Source organism: Dermochelys coriacea, chromosome 4 (assembly GCF_009764565.3).
Source record: "Dermochelys coriacea isolate rDerCor1 chromosome 4, rDerCor1.pri.v4, whole genome shotgun sequence".
Taxonomy (NCBI): Eukaryota; Metazoa; Chordata; order Testudines; family Dermochelyidae; genus Dermochelys; species Dermochelys coriacea.
The window spans coordinates 82,725,336-82,744,056 of NC_050071.1; the positions used below are offsets into that span (position 1 = coordinate 82,725,336).

The following is an 18,721-nucleotide window of genomic DNA, read 5'->3' on the forward strand; positions in this document are numbered from 1 at the left end:
ATAAATGTTTCATTTTGAAAATGACAAAAGGGAATGTTTCGACCATATCAAAATGCTTTTTCTAATTTTTTTTCCTAAGTGAAATTTTGACAGAATTGATCCATTCCCACGGAAAGTTTCAGATTCAATGAAATATCATTTTCCAAGCAAAAAATGTTCCACAGGAAAACTTTTGAACAGATCTACTGTGAAAATTTGAGATGGAGTCATTTTGAGACAAATATGGAAGCCTACAATTACATTTTTTTTCAGTTGCTTTTCATAACTGAACTTTTAATGATGCTTCAGTCCTAAGTGTAATGTTATGGTTAGGACCCTACCATATTGATGGCAGTGAAAAACACATCACAGATCGTGAAATCAGACCTCCCCTGTGAAATGTAACTATTGGATGGGTGGATAAAGGGACAAGCCTGGGCTGGGGGTGCCATAGCCAGGGACTCCTATCATTTACCAGGCTCCAGCTGCTAGTCTGCTGGGCTGGGCACGGATGGGATTTCCTCTTCCCACCAACCTCCGAGTATCTCTCCTGGCTGCAGGAAGCTCAGTGGCTGTGCTGCTTTCAGAGCTGGGCTCTGAAGTCAGCAGCTGTGGAGTTTCTTGCAGCCAGGGGAGATTCCTAGAGGTGAGTCTGATCTCCCCTGTGCTGCTGGGAGCGCCCCCACTGGGGGATCCCCAGCCCAGCCAGGACTAGTGCTAGGAGGGACAGGACTTCTTCTTTCTCTTCACAGCCACTCTTGCAGAGGGGGGTGGAATCAGACACACTTATGCATTATCCCCCCCCGGCCCCCCAATTGCAGGAAGATAGTCACTGCTCTGAGGAGCTTGAAGTCTTAAGCCCTAATCTTGCAAGTCAATCTGAGTGAGTGAAGGATTCCACCTGTGTAGAGCTCATTGCAAGATTGAGGCCTTAGAATCTAGTTCTAGAAAGGGTTCCATCCATTGGTTCCAAGTGGTCAGAAAGATTTGCCTTATGAATCTGTTAGCAGAATTAAGCCTTAAGACTTCCCAGAATGGTGTGTGACCCCTCCAAGGCTGTTCCATGCAAAACACTTCAGTTAATTTCAATAAATAATCTAGATGCAGAGCACGTGACTTAATTGTTGCCCTGTCATTGATGCCTTGGCCCTTTATGGAATATTGTTAAACCCCAAAGCTATGAGCTCAGTGTGGGCTACTGTAATAAAATAATAAATAATCATTACAAATCTCAATATCATTCTTAGGTATTTAAAATAAGTAAGTATACTTGTATCTACATTCTCATTGAAAATAAATTAGTACTGTACAGAGCCAGTGTAGCTCATATTCAATGGATTAAAAATTGGCTAACTGAGTGATCTTAAAAAGTAATTGTAAATGAGGAAAAAGCCATCCACAGGGGGCATTTCTAGTGGGGTCCCAGAGCTATTGGTCCAGTGCTATTCATAGATTCTAAGACCAGAAGGGACCATTGTGATCATCCAGTCTGACTTCTTCCTGCACAGCACTGGCTGTAGAACTTCCCCAAAATAATTCAGGGCATATATTTTTAGAAAAACATCCAATCTTGATTTAAAAATTATCAGTGATAGAGAATCTACTATGACCCTTGATAAATTGTTTCAGTGATTAATTCAATATCTTTATCAATTATTTGTAGGAAAATATGAAATCATTGGTAAAATGTGCAGACACACAAATTGGAGGAATAGTAAATAATAAGGACAGATCAGCTTTGCAGATGGATATGTATTGCTTGGTAAGGTGGGATCATATGAACAACATGCATTTTAATACAGCCGAACGCAAGGTCACAAGTAGGAACAAAGAATGTAGTCACACTTACCAAATGGGGGACTCTATCCTGGAATGCAGAGCAGCTGAAAGGGATTCAGGGGTCATGGTAGATAACCAACTGAGCATGAGCACCTAGTGCCGGGGTGGGCAAACTACGGCCCACGGGCTGGATTCGGCCCATCAGGGCTTTTGAACTGGCTGTGCGATTGCCACCCCTGTGGGCTGCGGGCTACGCGCCGCTGCTGGAAGAAGCCAGCATCACATCCCTGCTCAAAGCAGGACCAATCCCCAACTAAATCATCCCAGCCAGGGCTTTGTCAAACCTGACCGTAAAAACCTCAAAGGAAGGAGATTCCACCACCTCCCTAGGTAATGCATTCCAGTACTTCATCACCCTCCTAGTGAAAAAGTTTTTCCTATTATCCAACCTAAACCTCCCCCACTGCAACTTGAGACCATTACTCCTCATTCTGTCATCTGCTACCACTGAGAACAGTCTAGATCCATCCTCTTTGGAACCCCCTTTCAGGTAGTTGAAAGCAGCTATCAAATCCCCCCTCATTCTTCTCTTCTGCAGACTAAACAATCCCAGTTCCCTCAGCCTCTCCTCATAAGTCATGTGTTCCAGTCCCCTAATCATTTTTGTTGCCCTCTGCTGGACAGTTTCCAGTTTTTCCACATCCTTGTTGTAGTGTGGGGCCCAAAATTGGACACACTACTCCAGATGAGGCCTCACCAATGTCGAATAGAGGGGAATGATCACCTCCCTCGATCTGCTGGCAATGCCCCTACTTATACATCCCAAAATGCCATTGGCCTTCTTGGCAACAACGGCACACTGTTGACTCATATCCAGCTTCTTGTCCACTGTAACCCCTAGGTCCTTTTCTGCAGAACTGCTGCCTAGCCATTCAGTCCCTAGTCCGTAGCGGTGCATGGGACTCTACACTTGTCCTTGTTGAACCTCATCAGATTTCTTTTAGCCCAGTCCTCTAATTTGTATAGGGCCCTCTGTTTCCTGTCCCTACTCTCTGGCATATCTACCACTCCTCCCAGTTTAGTGTCATCTGCAAAGTTGCTGAGGGTGCAATCCACACTATCCTCCAGATCATTAATGAAGATATTGAACAAAACCGGCCCCAGGACCAACCCTTGGGGCACTCTGCTTGATACCGGCTGCCAACTAGACATGGAGCCATTGATTACTACCTGTTGAGCCCGATGATCTAGCCAGCTTTCTATTCACTTTATAGTCCATTCGTCCAGCCCATACTTCTTTGACTTGCTGGCAAGAATACTGTGGGAGACCATATCAAAAGCTTTGCTAAAGTCAAGGAATAACATGTCCACTGCTTTCCCCTCATCCACAGAGCCAGTTATCTCGTCATAGAAGGCAATTAGATTAGTCAGGCAAGACTTGCCCTTGGTGAATCTATGCTGACTGTTCCTGATCACTTTCCTCTCCTCTAAGTGCTTCAGAATTGATTCCTTGAGGACCCGTTCCATGATTTTTCCAGGGACTGAGGTGAAGCTGACTGGTCTATAGTTCCCTGGATCCTCCTCCTTCCCTTTTTTAAAGATGGGCACTACATTAGCCTTTTTCCAGTCATCCGGGACCTCCCCGATCGCCATGAGTTTTCAAAGATAATGGCCAATGGCTCTTCAATCACATCCACCAACTCCGTCAGCACTCTCCGGTGCAGCGCATCCGGCCCCATGGATTTGTGCTCATCCAGCTTTTCTAAATAGTCCCAAACCACTTCTTTCTCCACAGAGGGCTGGTCACCTCCTCCCCATGCTGTGCTGCCCAGTGCAGTAGTCTGGGAGCTGACCTTGTTCATGACGATAGAGGTGAAAAAAGCATTGAATACATTAGCTTTTTCCACATCTTCTGTCACTAGGTTGCCTCCCTCGTTCAGTAAGGGCCCACACTTGGCTTGACTGACTTTTTGTTGCTAGTATACCTGAAGAAACCCTTCTTGTTACTCTTAACATCTCTTGCTAGCTGCAACTCCAGGTATGATTTGGCCTTCCTGATTTCACTCCTGCATGTCTGAGCAATATTTTTATACTCCTCCCTGGTCATTTGTCCAATCTTCCACTTCTTGTAAGCTTCTTTTTGTGTTTAAGATCAGCAAGGATTCACTGTTAAGCCAAGCTGGTCGCCTGTCATATTTACTATTCTTTCTACACATCGGGATGGTTTGTTCCCTTAACCTCAATAAGGATTCTTTGAAATACATGCATCTGACGAAGTGGGTATTCACCCACAAAAGCTTATGCTCCTATACATCTGTTAGTCTATAAGGTGCCACAGGACTCTTTGCCACTTTTACAGAACCAGACTACACAGCCACCCCTCTGATATTTAAAATACAGCCAGCTCTCCTGGACTCCCTTCCCCCTCATGTTATTCCCCCAGGGGATCCTGCCCATTAGTTCCCTGAGGGAGTCAAAGTCTGTTTTTCTGAAGTCCAGGGTCCGTATTCTGCTGCTCTCCTTTCTTCCTTGTGTCAAGATCCTGAACTCAACCATCTCATGGTCACTGCCTCCCAAGTTCCAATCCACTTTTGCTTCCCCTACTAATTCTTCCCGGTTTGTGAGCAGCAGGTCAAGAAGAGCTCTGCCCCTAGTTGGTTCCTCCAGCACTTGCACCAGGAAATTGTTCCCTACGCTTTCCAAAAACTTCTTGGATTGTCTGTGCACCGCTGTATTGCTCTCCCAGCAGATATCAGGGTGATTGAAGTCTCCCATGAGAACCAGGGCCTGCGATCTAGTAACTTCCGTTAGTTGCTGGAAGAAAGCCTCATCCACCTCATCCCCCTGGTCTGGTGGTCTATAGCAGACTCCCACCACAACATCACCCTTGTTGCTCACACTTCTAAACTTAATCCAGAGACTCTCAGGTTTTTCTGCAGTTTCATACCGGAACTCTGAGCAGACATACTGCTCTCTTACATACAATGCAACTCCCCCACCTTTTCTGCCCTGCCTGTCCTTCCTGAACAGTTTATATCCATCCATGACAGTATTCTAGTCAAGTGAGTTATCCCACCAAGTCTCTGTTATTCCAATCACATCATAATTCCTTTACTGTGCCAGGACTTCCAATTCTCCCTGCTTGTTTCCCAAGTTTCTTGCATTTATGTATAGGCACTTAAGATAACTCGCTGATCGTCCTGCTTTCTCATTATGAGGCAGGAGCCCTCCCCTCTTGCGCTTTCTTGCTCGTGCTTCCTCCCGGTATCCCACTTCCCCACTTACCTCAGGGCTTAGGTCTCCTTCCCTTGGTGTACCTAGTTTAAAGCCCTCCTCTCTAGGTTAGCCAGTGTGCTTGTGAAGTTGCTCTTCCCTCTCTTCATTAGGTGGAGCCCGTCTAGCACTCCTCCTTCTTGGAACACCATCCCATGGTCAAAGAATCCAAAGCCTTCTCTTCAACATCACTTGTGTAGTCATTCAATAGGTAGATACGCTGGAGGGTAGGGATAGGGTTCAGAGTGACCTAGAAAAATTGGAGGATTGGGCCAAAAGAAATCTGATGAGGTTCAACAAGGACAAGTGTAGGGTCCTGCATTTAGGATGGAATAATCCCAAGCACTGCAACAGGCTGGGGACCAACTGGCTAAGCGGCAATTCTGCAGAAAAGGACCTGGGGATTACAGTGGACGAGAAGCTGGATATGAGTCAACTGTGTGCCCTTGCTGCCAGGAAAGCTAATGGCATATTGGGCTACACTAGTAGGAGCATTGCCAGCAGATGGAGGGAAGTTATTATTCCCCTCTATTTGACAATGTTGAGGCCACATCTGGAATATTGCATCCAGTTTTGGGCCCCCCCACTACAGAAAGGATGTGGACAAATTGCAATGAAAATGATTAGGGGGCTGGGGCACATAACTTATGAGGAGAGGCTGAGGGAACTGGGCTTATTTAGGCTGCAGAAGAGAAGAGTGGTGGTGGTGGTGGTGGTGGTGGTGGTGGTGATGGGGATTGGATAGCAGCTTTCAATTACCTGAAGGGGGATTCCAAAGAGGTTGGAGCTAAGCTGTTCTCAGTGGTGGCAGATGACAGAACAAGGAGCAATGGTCTCAAGTTGCAGTGGGGGAGGTCTAGTTTGGATATTAGAAAAAACTATTTCACTAGGAGTGTGGTGAAGTAAGGGAATGGGTTCCGTAGGGAGGTGTTGGAATCTCCATCCTTAGAGGTTTTTAAGGCCTGGCTTGACAAAGCCCTGGCTGGATGATTTATTTGGGGTTGGTCTGGCTTTGAGCAGGGCCTTGGACCAGATGACCTGCTGAGGTCTCTTCCAACTCTAATCTTCTATGATTCTACGATTAGTTGCATAGCATAGTTAATGAAACAGGCTGTTTGAAATTGCTCTGGGTATATTGAAAAAGAGAATAATATGAAAAAAATCATTTTGAAGTTGCTGCTACAGTTAGGACCAATCTATGATTTCTTATGTACCCCAAACTCTCATTGACTTCGAATATAATTTGACTTTTGAGTGTGAAAGCTGCATAGGGTGGCATGGCCCTTGGACCTCATCTTTAGGGGGAAAAAATCCTTAAAACTTTTTATCCGGAGGTACTATGCATGTGCTTTTCTTCAAATAGACGGACATAAAATCTGTTATGCGTCCTAATTGGTGGAGGTGGAATTTAAATCTTTGATAATGGGTTGATTCCTCCCTGGGAGAGAAACGAATGGTGCACATACCCAGCATATTCTTCTTTTCTTAGTTTGTTCACCGTATGAATACCAGTGCATGTTCATCTCTTACAAAGGTGGCAAAAGTTATAGCAAATCTTTAATTCAGGAAAATCCTCATTCACTAACCCGACTAAAACATGCCTGAGTCCCAAACATTTATATAGGCTCTGCTGCTTTTTGGTCTCTGTAGTACAAGGACAAAATGTTTCACTTGCTGTTAAACTACGTTCAGCACCAGTTTAACTGCACTGGTTAGATGCCTGTTGTCAGCAAGGGAGAATTTTGCTTATGTAGATGAGATTTGTGTGTGGCAGGCACACTAAAAAGTTCTGCAGTACTGTAACTAATTCAGCATGACCATTTCAGCACGGGGATACATTAAAATGTTTGAACTTTAACTGTTTACGTCAAGTGGTTTGATTATGAATAGTTGTTGATAAATCTCATTTAGTTACTTTTCTGGGTTTTATACTTGATTTCTCCTGTACAGATTCTTCAGTTTGAGGATATTTTGGCCAACCCATCCTACCGAGAGCACTTTCGACTGTACATGGAAAGGATGGACAAGAGGGCTTTGATTAGCCTTTGGGAGTCTGTGGAATATCTGAAGAATGCTAACAAGGTAGAAGCAGTGTGACGTGTATGGGGGCTTGTAAATAAAACTGAATGTTTATATGGTGAATTTTGCTGCAAAATCAATATATGAAAAAATTCTGTGTTAACATTTTCTTTTTTTAGTCTAAAAAATGGAGCACTTGTTCTTTAGCACGGAATGGTGCTAGACATTTCATTATTTCAACCTATTTATGTTGCCTTGGTCTTCTGATAACAGGGCATAATTTAAAAATCCTTTACTTTTTGAACAGAGAGGAGGAAAGAGAAGGAATTATAAACACAAATGACGATAAAATGGTCACATACAACAGCCCATTTGAAAGAGGCAAAACTAGTATAGTGTTTTTTCTTAACCCACTGAGAAATAATTTTCAGTAATTTATTGACTGATTTATAGCTGCCCTTACTTTATTACCAAGTAAATTATCATGCAATACCTTGTCTCGCTGCTCGAAACTTTGCAACTGGGTAGCTACTACACCTGCACTGTTCATTTTATGCTACTCCTCCCATTGGGAGTGATGCAAAGCCCATTGAAGAACATAGGCGTCTTTCCATTGATTTCAGTGAGCTTTAGATCACAAGTTAAAGATACTTACTTTTTCTGTGTGTACTTAAAGAGATTTTTCTTTAAGACTCCTCTTCTGCTAGTTCAGAACACCTTTTGACTCCAGAGTGATACGAGTAAAGTCATTAAAGTGTCTCATTGTAGAACACTGTTCTGTATCTAGTGTGAGAAAACACTGCATGATAGGATCTGCCAACACCAGATGGGTAAGTGGGTTCAGAAATGGGGTAGAAAAGTATAATTTAAATTTCAAGAAGCAGCTCTGAACACTGGAGGGGGTAAGTATGCTGTGGACACAGGGAGGAAATATTTGTTGTTTGTGAATATTGGAGTAGCCAGTAGCTTCATATATTTGTGAATATATTTGGTGAAACTTTCTGGATTTCTCTTAGCATGAAATCCAAATTTTCATATTGAACATCAGTTATTATTCATTGATTGTCATGTATTCTCTTTTTTAAAAAACATTTTCATCAAATCAGGGAGCAGGAACAATATCTTATCATGACTTAGATGACAAATCACACACTATGAATAGTGAGCACTAGAAGATGTGGTCCAAGTTAATGATTGACAATATCCACAGGCTCAAATTTAGCTACTAATCACTCCAGGAGCTATTACTAGGGTTGTCCTTTGTATTTTCAAGACTGTTGAGTGTCCTGAGTCATGTTTGTCATTGTTTTTGCGGATGTTCTGTCATCTCTTGCTTATACTGCTCCATGGAATTCTGCCCCTATCTGATAGACATGGGTCACTTGATATACCTTTCAGGGAGATTGCTACATACATTGAGCATTTTCCTTTTTTTTTATTTAACCTCTTCCCTCATTTTTTGGTGCAAATTTCATCCCTATGCCCTTTTTGTATACATGGTGAACATGTTTGCATATTTGTTGTGATGTTGTCGCTCACTAAATAATTATTAGACTGGTTACAGTCCCATTTTATAAAACAAAAAATGTTCTGCAAAGAGAATTTGTACATCCGGTTAAAGCTAAAAGCTAAGAAACCTGACACAACTAACACGCCTCTGAAATTTCAGTTTAGAATGGGGAGCAGAAAGCTGCTATAATATTCTCTTTCCGTCTCAATACAATACAAAAGCTGGTAAAGAGAGGTCAAATTTTAGGGCTCAGTCATTTCCTTGGGTATGCAGACATCCATCATTTTATATCTTGTAAAACTGACTATTCTGCAATGCTGCACAAGCATGGTAGCTGATATTAACATGAAATGTAGAGATGTGCACTTGCATATTCAGGCAGCTCAACCTTCTTTAAATGAAATCCAGGAGGATTCTGAGACATGGTCCTCTTTTTACATTTATTTTTCTCTTCTTTCCCCCATCCCTACCCCTTTATTTTCCAGGCTGAAATACCTCAACTAGTGAGTGAAATTTATCAGAATTTCTTTGTGGAAAGCAGAGAAATCCCTGTGGAAAAGTCACTTTACAAAGAAATACAGCAAAGTCTTGTGGGCAATAAAGGCATTGAAGTTTTCTACAAAATTCAGACTGATGTTTATGAAACACTAAAGGACAGGTACTACCCCTCCTTCATTGTCAGTGATTTATATGAGAGGCTGATCAAGAAAGAAGAAGAGAGAATTGCAGTTCAGTTGACTTCTGAGGACAAGGATGAAGTGGTGAGTCAAATCTATAATTCTTGCTGCTTTTATTACCGGAGGATGATCTGAGTGAAAAGCTAAGGAGTACTTCCTATTCTCAAGCTTTGTGTTTATTTTACTACGTTCTCAATCTTTGTTATTTATATCTCGTAAGCTATTCCACCAAACACCACAAAGTTGATCATATTCCGTTTTTTTCAATTTTTACACAGGTCTCTAATAGTATGCCTATAGATAGCAAAGAGGCACTTTGTCTTGTCTTCGGTTCCAGGGATATAAAGTGTTTGTAGGTGATGAAGGAAGGATTTTCCTCAGCTCTGCTAAACTATTGAGAAGCTGTTTAGTTTCTTCTGAGAAGACTTGAAATTTCAGTGTTACCTTTTGTACTTCATCTGTACAAAGAACAATTTGCATTCTTTGATCCAAGAAGACTAGCTGCAAGCATGTCTATGCTTGGATCATCACTAGGGTGCATGGCATTTTTAAACCAATATACAAATGCAATACGATTATGATAATGGTAAATCTTACCATTTAATTTTTAGCTTTCATTCTGACATATCTCCAGTTGCTTACATTTTGGGTGTTCGCTTTATTATGTGATCATAATATGGTGTTGAACGTATGACAGGGGGGTTAAAAAGATACTACCCTTAACAATTAACTGATGCATGATTTCTTTAACCTCAAATGGAGCAAAATGACTGACTGGTTGAACTTTGTTAAAGTAATTAAGAGCTTATGAGGTTTGTAAAACCTTTCAAATACCAACCTTTTCATACTCCATAGTGAGCATGTCTATCTTCTACTCTTTAGATCCTGAGCATTTTGTTCTAGATATCAACTCGCAAGCTTTGCCTTTTGGTAAAGGAAGTGGAAGATGAGTTTTCAGTTATTTATTTTGTTTTGTTTTCAGCTGTTTACAGTTTAAGTTGACTTAAACAATTATTATTTCAATCTGGAGTTTGTACTAATCACATATATTGATAAAACTAAAGTAAATTGAAAGGAGAGAAGAAAACAATTGTCTACATCTTCTATAAACTAACTTCTTCCCCAGTGAGCTCTAATCTATAAAGCCTCAAACCCTTACAGAATATATGTACTGAAAGCAGTAAAAAGGGAGTGGGGGAATGATGCTCAAGAGCTTATATAGACCATGTCTTAGATGAAAAGAAAATATTATTGTGTATTCATAATCTTAGTGCTTTTATTAATTTACCAAAGAAATTAACTTTTATGCTATATTAGAGGATAAAGCTGAAAAACAAAAAATACAACTTGACTTGGAGATATTAAAGATGAAGTTCAAAATACTATAAGACTACTTTCCAAAGGGAAGCTCTCCAGTGCTAGATGTCTTTGCAGGCAAGTTCTATAAATCTTTTCAGGAGCTAGATCAGAGGCACTTATTTTGCTACCCTTTTAACCAAGGATCTCAAAGCACTCCACAGGAATTAATGAATAAAGCCTAACAACTCTCCAGCAAGACAGATAAGGATTAATATCTTTGTTCTACAAGTGGGTAAACTGAGACACAGAGAAGTTAAGGGAATTGACAAAGGTCACACTGAGAGGCAGAAGTGGAACTAGCACCCAGATATGCTGACTCACACTTTGCAGTCCTAAACACTAGGAAACAGTAACTCAGAATCTGAGATTTTCAGATTTAATATTTAAATATGATTGAAAGATCTTCAAATGAAACTTTGGATTCTATCCATCCCTTGTTCTCCACAGATGGTTTTGAGAGGCAAACTATCCTAGGGAAATACTTCAAACACACAGTTTTGTAGCATGTTCCCTCTTTTAATGTTTGCTCTTTTGTTAAATGGGTTTTTTCTTGATAAGAAACTCAAGGTTCCTGTTTCTCTTTCTGTTATTAAGCTATGTATATTCCAAATCATAGGGAGACCAAAGGCACCTCAAAAATTTGTCCTTCTAAGCCTTGCAATCAATAGGTGTTTCAGGAAACACTGATTTATTGCCCATAAATGGCAAAATATTTAAAACAAAAAGTTGTGATATTTTGATTTCCTTGTGTATTTTATCTAGAACCTGACACAGATAGCATTTTCCCTAAAGAAACTTATACAACATTTCAGAAATAGCTGTTGGTATTCTTTTTGGTCAGATAACATTTATCTTGGACTCTCCTATAGTCATCAGCACCTAATTCTTCAGCATTACCATCAGTTATCTTTCCTTTAAATCCTTGAGGGAATATGTGCAGATTTTGAAGGCTGCACTTTGGTCTTTGCACATCTCATTCCATCTATCAGCAACTCTGCAGTGTGGATAAAGATTTTTTTTAAACTGTTTATCACAAATTTTTAATAAAGAGTGTAAAATTAGAGCACTTCTCTCTAATACAGCAATGCTAATTGCTCTACAGTGAGCCACAAGAGGCTTTGAAATGAGCATAAGAAGAAGTGAATCTTGTCTGCAGAAGCTTTCACAGGCTTTCAGATATGGGGGGAAATAATACTGTTGGCTCATGGTCCTTCAGTTTTTTGTATAGCAAATGATGCAACTGAGAAATCATTTTCCTCTGGCATAGTTATATTTCTGGAGGGTTTGTTTTTGTTAGTAGAAACTTATGGCTTGATTACCACTACAACAACCCCTCCAGTGGTGCTCAGTTCCCATGAGGGTGTGGGAGCCAGGGGTACTTGGCACTTCTGAAAAATCAGGCTGAAAGGTTTCGTTACATATCTTTAGAGGCAGAGCTGTACTGTAAAGGGAGGGCAAGAGATGCACCGTCCAGCTGACCCATAATATCTCCGGAGATGATGGCGGAGGGAACTTGCTGGACAGTGAGTTTGTTATAGCTGTACAACAGATAGACCGAGTACTCCCCTTCTTCCACAGTTGCCACTCTTCTGCACTAGTGCCAGCACATAGGGAGGAGTGGGGCAGTGGCTCTGCCTGTGTCACAACCAGACATGCTCCCTGGGGTCTCCAGTGCTTCTGGTATCACTGCCTGCACTTCCCTTGCACTTCCCACCTGCAGTCATCTTGTAGTTCCCCTTCCGAGGGCTTCTTGCTGACTCCCCAGTGCACCTGTGTTGGAGTGGCCATATATAAATATGTGTTGGAGTGGCAATATATTTCTACCGTTTTCAAGACTCAGAGCCGCAGTATTTATGCAGTGTGTGGCTTCGAATACTAATTATGACCACCAACTTGTATTCTGCCTTTATATTCCAAATGTTGAGTCTTATTCTCACTTACAATAAAGCCACAGTTTAATGTCCGTTTATACTACCAGAGCAGTCTAAATGGGACTTAGTGTAACTGAGAATAAGGCTTTTTGTCAGCTTCTTACTGCTAAATTACATGATAGATTTGGAAGTAAAAATAAGATTCTATTATAACTTTTGCACCACATGCCCTTTTATTTTGGGATTTGTCTATACCAGTGGTTCTGAGACTATGGGTCAGGACCCCAAAGTGGGATGCGACCACATTTTAATGAGATCGCCAGGGTTGGCTTAGACTTGCTGGATCAGGGGCTGAAGCCAAAACCAAAATCCTACTGTCTGGGGATGAAGCCTGAGGACTTCAGCCATGGGCAGTGAGGCTGAGATTACAGGCTGAAGCCCTTGGGCTTGGGCTTTGGCTTTGGCCCCTCCACATGGGGAGGCAGGGATCTGGCGTGCTCAGGCTTCAGTCCCCCCTCCTGGGATCGTGTAGTAACTTTTGTTGTCAGAAGAGGGTCATGGTGCAATTAAGTGTGGGAACCCCTGGTCTATACTGAGATTAATTGTTTGTTGTACATAGATGTAAAGTGCAAATAATGAAGCATGCATAGCAAACAGGTAACAGATTTAACTTATTTTGCATCAGTGACATAGACTTTTTAATAACTAACATTTTTATTTCTAGAGCCAAGGTTGTGAAGAAGTTATTGATGAATGCAGCGCAAGAATTAATGAACAGGCAAATTATGCTGTAAATAAACTTCGCCAGCTAAATGACAAACTTGAATATAAGAGACAGGCTCTTAATTCCATATGTAATTCACCAAAACCTGACAAAAAGGTAATGCTTTCAGTAGTCTCAGTCTGAATTTATTTTACTTATTTGCATCTGTGATATCAACAGGGTGTTAGCTATTTTTCAGGCAAGTATAAAGACAAAGTCCCTGCTCTAAAGAATTTATAATTTAAAAGAGTGTCAGAGCCACTGCCATAAATACTTCAAAAATGAATTTAAATGTCTCTTGTTCTTCATAATTTATAGTACCCTCATAGAACCCAGGAAATGTTTCCCCAATAGTTTTTTATCCTCTTCTGTTTTGCAAATACAAGTTCTTCCCTACATCTGTATCTGCTTCTTCCAATTGAGTTGTTATAGCAACCCAAGCCAACAAGACTGCTCTGTATACTCTTCCTCGTTGCTGCTTCAACAGCATTGCAGCTCTGGGGATCAGATCTGTCAGTAAACTTGTGCTCTCTCTGCTGGCCCTGCAGGTACAGAGCACAATACCTTGTAGCTCCTGTAGTGGTGATAGGTTTACTTAATTTTAAAACAATTATCCAAGGGAGTGGCTAAATTTCTTTACAAGGAGCTATTTAGAATCCTAAGGGCATTATTTCGCCAGACTGTAGTCATTCTAAGATAGAATGAAATGAAATGAAAATTTTAGCCCTACAGTATTGGGTCCAAAATCATAACCTAGCTTTTTGCTCTTTAGAATACGTTATACCATTTGCCCTAAAATGGTTATTTGTAGAAATGGGCTGGGATGGTGAATCTGGATTAGGATCTGGCTAAAGTTCGGGTTTAAAGATGATTTAGTGCTGTAGTGCAGCTATGACTGAGTCAAAATCTTGAGTTTTTGTAAGATTTTGTCCCCAAACAGTGGATGTCTTCTGAAGTCAAGCTATTCTTGCAAAACTCCCACAATTTTGAGCCAGTTCTCCTTCTGATGAGATCTTTTCCACACTGGGGAAGGTTCAGATATAGATACTCAAATCCAAATGTCCTTCTCCCTGGAAATTTCAAGGGTAGTATTTTCAGATTCAAGGTAATAGTTCTGATCCTTTACTGACTTATTTTGGTGAGGATTTTCTTCCTTTTTAGCCTTTTGTTCCAGTAACTGTGGCCACAGAGTAGAAAGAATATAACAGAAGCTGATGCTGTGTTGAAGGTCAAGTGGTCTGATTTTTTCTTCAGAGATGTTGAGCATACACAGTTCATGCTGAAATCAATGGGAGCTCCAGTTTCGCGGCTGCTCTGAAAATCAGGCCACTGCTATATTTAATGAACAGCAAAAGGAAAATATTGGTTGAAATATTAAAACATTTCAGTAAGTTCTTTCCTCAACTCTGTTAAATTGGATGAAAATCAGCAATTCTTAATTTGAAAGATGAAAGAAATGAGGAATCCAACTCTTAAACTGTTGAAATGAATCTCTCAAAGTATCAGAAAGGGAGAACATTTAAAAAAAAGTAGATAAATAGTTTAACCCTTTAATTTTTCAATGCATTTAACTGACCTTTTTAAATGTTTGTAGTCTCGGAGAATGGCCTGCAGATTTTAAATGACCTTTTAGATTTTAAATTACCTTTAAAAAATCTAAATCTGCCACTCAGTTGTTCATTTTCTTTCTTTGCAAATCACTGCTCTCTTTGTGGGATCTATACGAAACAACATGTGAACTCATCACAGGTTTGTAGCACCAATAAATTTATATGCTAATTCTTCCCCAGTTGGTGCTTATATCCTCTATGATGTAAACAGGGAAGAAAGGAGCTGTTAATTTCAGATCTATCAGAAATGTGAAGAAGGGGTTAATGATTGCAAATGGAAAATAGCAATCTATAGAGAGACCTCTTTAATTTCATTTGTCTTGGGAGCATATTGAAAACAGCAGAGCTCACACAAAAATATAATGCTAAGCAGTGTTTGGCAGTGTCCTTGTAAAAATAAAAAGCACTGCCATGCAGGATATCTCAACCATTGTCTTCAGTTATGTCTGTGTGGATTCCACTGTAGTTGTGCATATGCCTCATGCATGCAAGCTCAGAGTCTTCTGAATAGCAGTGTCCATTAGGGCTGTGCATGTGCCCTGTTCCACCTCATGCTTCCTCGTGAGCATAAAGGGAGGAGTTGCCATGTCCGTCCCTCAGTTCCCTCCTGGCACCCATGGTAGCAAGACACAACACAGTGGTGTCTGACTCACCACTCTCTTTAGTGCTTCTTTCTTCTCCTCAGCTTTGGCCTGATTGGACTCAGAAAGGACAACAGCCCCATACAGTGGAGTAAGGCACTGCGTCAACCTCTGCACCTAACGGCATACTCCAAACCATGATTATTTAAACGCTTCCTGTGTTGTGATGGACTAATCCCACTCACAACTGCTGCCTGGGCGAGAGCCAGGTTCCAGACAGATGCAGAGCTTGCCATTCGTTTTTCTCCAAGATATGTAAGTTCAGATAGAGTCTGTGAGAATCACTTTTGAACTGGAGGAAATGGCAACGCCTAACAGGAGCAGAAGAAGCCATCCTTGGCTAGTGCCTCCTCCAGCAGACACCTCATGCTGGGATCCAGCAGTGAGAAAAAGCCAAAAAGGTACAGAAGGCACTGGCACTGAGATCCCTGGTGCCAGCAGCCCTAGTATTGGCAGCCTTGATACCAGTAGCCCCAGCATCAATCCCAGCACTCACAGACCTAATGCCAAGACCATCACCAAAAAGCAGGCCGACATGGAGCATAGACAGAAGCATAGCTCTGAGCATCATTCTGGGTTGTCTTGAATGGAAGGACATAAACACGAGTCCATGAGAGACAAATCCTCTAAGCCTTCAGTGGTTTGAGGGCTGGAGAGTTGAGTTTGACTGCAGTGTAGAGGAAGAGCTGGAGAAGAGGAATAGCCCAATACTGACCTTGCCACTGGCATTGATGCTGGCACTAAGGATTTATCCTATCGTGGTTCTGAGATACATTTTGGAGGCAGAATACATATTTCCACTCAAGACATCCTTCACACCAAGACGAAGGCTGGCACTGGATTGTCCTACCCAATGGTGCCACCATTCAGTGAGAGATACTCAGTATCACCTTTGCCATCCCACTCGTTCTCACTGAAATGAAGCTGGGATGTGTCTCCCCTGCATTCAGGAGGGGATCATGCAGGAGGCAGTGGAGGCTCCTTGTTTAGGGCACAAATACAGGCAAAACACAAGGGGCAGTGGATGGGTCATCCTCAGTTTTAGTGCCTGGTAACTTCATGGTTCTCCAGGATTTGCTGACCCAGATCACTGAGACCTTGAACACTGGAACCTTGGTAATCCAGGAAAAGTCCTGTAAACTCTTTGACCTCCTGAGTCCTCATCCCCAGCCAGGATTGCCCTCCTCATCAATAAGGGTATGTGCAAGCTAGTGAAGTGACTTTGGTAGACTCCAGACACAGTTTGTTCTTCATCTAAGAGGATTTGAAAGAGGTACCAGGTCTCACAAAAGGATTTGTGTATCCATTTCTATATCCAGGTCTCTAGTGGCATTAGTGGTACAGGGTAAAAAAAAAAAAAATGGTCTGCAAAGTGCATCTTGAAAGAGGACACTCAGAAACTGGAACTCTTCAGGCACAAAGTTTAGTCCTCCATCTAACTACAGCTCTGCATTGTGAGCTATCAGGCCTTGTTCTTGAAATACATTTTTCTCACCTGGGAGATAGTGGTCTCCTTCCTTCCAAAAATCTCACAAGATAGTAGGGATAACTGAGAGATCATGAAGGAAGACCAAATGGTCACAACGTCTGCCTTCCTAGCAGCTGTGGATATTTTGGACACAGCTGCCACATTGATGGTCACCATGAGATGGGCCTTTTGGTTTCAAGCATCCAGCATTACTAAGGAGATGCAGTGCACCATAGAGGACCTGCCCTTCTAAGCGATGGACCTCTTCAGTAGCCAGACAGATGATGCACCCACTCCCTTAACAATTCTCGGGCTATGCTATGTTCACTAGGGATGTACACCCCAGCCCCGTACGATAAGCCACAGTAATAATCAACCCCAAGAGCATGAGAGAGCTCTCTCCTCTTCCCAGACTAGTTAAACAGAGTACCCTTCATGAAACCTGGTACTCCAGGAGACAACTGTCATCCTCCTCTTTTGTCATGTACCCAGCACCGTTTCAGAGACAGCAGGTTTGGCAGGAATGTGGGATCCACACTGACACAGTATGGTTACCTACCCCAAAGTAACTGGGTCTTTGAGATGTGACCCACCCTGCTTTTCAGAGTCCTCAGCTACCATGGGCTTTGAATTGTGAAGGAGCTGTGGGAAGGTCGCAACCACTCTACTCTTTATACCTTCGCATGAGAGTCCAGAGGGGAACCGGGTGAATGTGATGAGGGTGTGGAAATAAAAGGATGATGTGACTAGTTGGTGGGAGAGGGCGATTTGAATGGCAGTGTTACTGATGTATGCTTTTTGGGGGAGGAAATGTGATAAATGGCAATATGTCACTATTCTTTCTCTCAGCCTTCCAGGCTCCTCTTGCAGATTCCCACTTCCCCTTGCTCTAGAGCAGTCGTTTTCAAACTGCATGACGTGACCCGGCACTGGGTCTCGGAATGTCAGGCACTGGGTCGCAGCGACTGTGGTCAGCATCGCCGACCAGGCTGTTAAAAGTCCCATTGGTGGTGCTGCCCGGCTAAGGCAGGCTAGTCCCTAACTTTTCTGACACCGCGCTGTGTCCTGGAAGCAGCCAGCAGCAGGTCTAGCTCCTAGGTGGGGGGCCACGCGGCTGTGTGCACAATGGGAGCTGGGTATGTGTGAGACCCACGCAGAGCTGCTTGCACGCCCTCACCTAGGAGCCAGACCTGCTGCTGGCTGCTTCCAGGGCGCAGTGCGGTCCACAGTGCCAGGACAGGCAGGAAGCCTGCCTTAGCACCCTCACTGTGCTGCTGCCCAGGAGCCGCCCGAGGTAACTCATGCCCCGATCCCCTTCCCCAGCCCTGAGCCTCCCCAAACCCAGAGCCCCTTCCTGCACCCCAAACTCCTCATCCCCAGCCCAGAGCCCGCACCCCCAGCCTGGAGCCCTGACCCCCTTCCACACCCCAACCCCTTGCCCCAGCCCAGAGCCCCTCCCACACCCTGAACCCCTCATTCCTGGCCCCACCCTGCAACCCTCACGCCTGCATCCCAACCCTCTGCCACAGCCCTGAGCCCCTCCCACACCCCAAACCCCTCAACCTCACCTCCGTTCGATCGCAGGCATCAACAATTTTCTTCAACTGGGTCACCAGAAAAATGTTTGAAAACCACTGCTCTAGAGTGACCCCTAAGGTTCCTCTCCTGCCTCCTATCTTATCTCTAAAATGAAGCACCATAAGTTTTGTCGGTGCAAACTCAGAGTCTAGTGTATCAGTAACTAGCTTGTCACTTGTCAAGCAGAGCAGCCA

The 18,721-nt window shown here is 42.7% G+C and overlaps 1 protein-coding gene across 6 annotated transcripts in view; it reads left to right on the forward strand.

Moving 5' to 3' along the window:
- The window catches only part of SNX25 (sorting nexin 25), a 180,155-nt gene that overhangs the window by 124,679 nt on the left and 36,755 nt on the right, over nucleotides 1-18,721 (forward strand). For 5 of the 6 annotated variants that reach the window (XM_038398923.2, XM_038398921.2, XM_038398922.2 and 2 more), the window contains 3 exons: nucleotides 6,982-7,113; nucleotides 9,046-9,321; nucleotides 13,192-13,347. In XM_038398923.2, the coding sequence (XP_038254851.1) occupies nucleotides 6,982-7,113; nucleotides 9,046-9,321; nucleotides 13,192-13,347 (564 nt within the window). The remainder of the gene's footprint in view (nucleotides 1-6,981; nucleotides 7,114-9,045; nucleotides 9,322-13,191; nucleotides 13,348-18,721) is intronic. The other variant, XM_038398924.2, reaches the window with a different exon arrangement.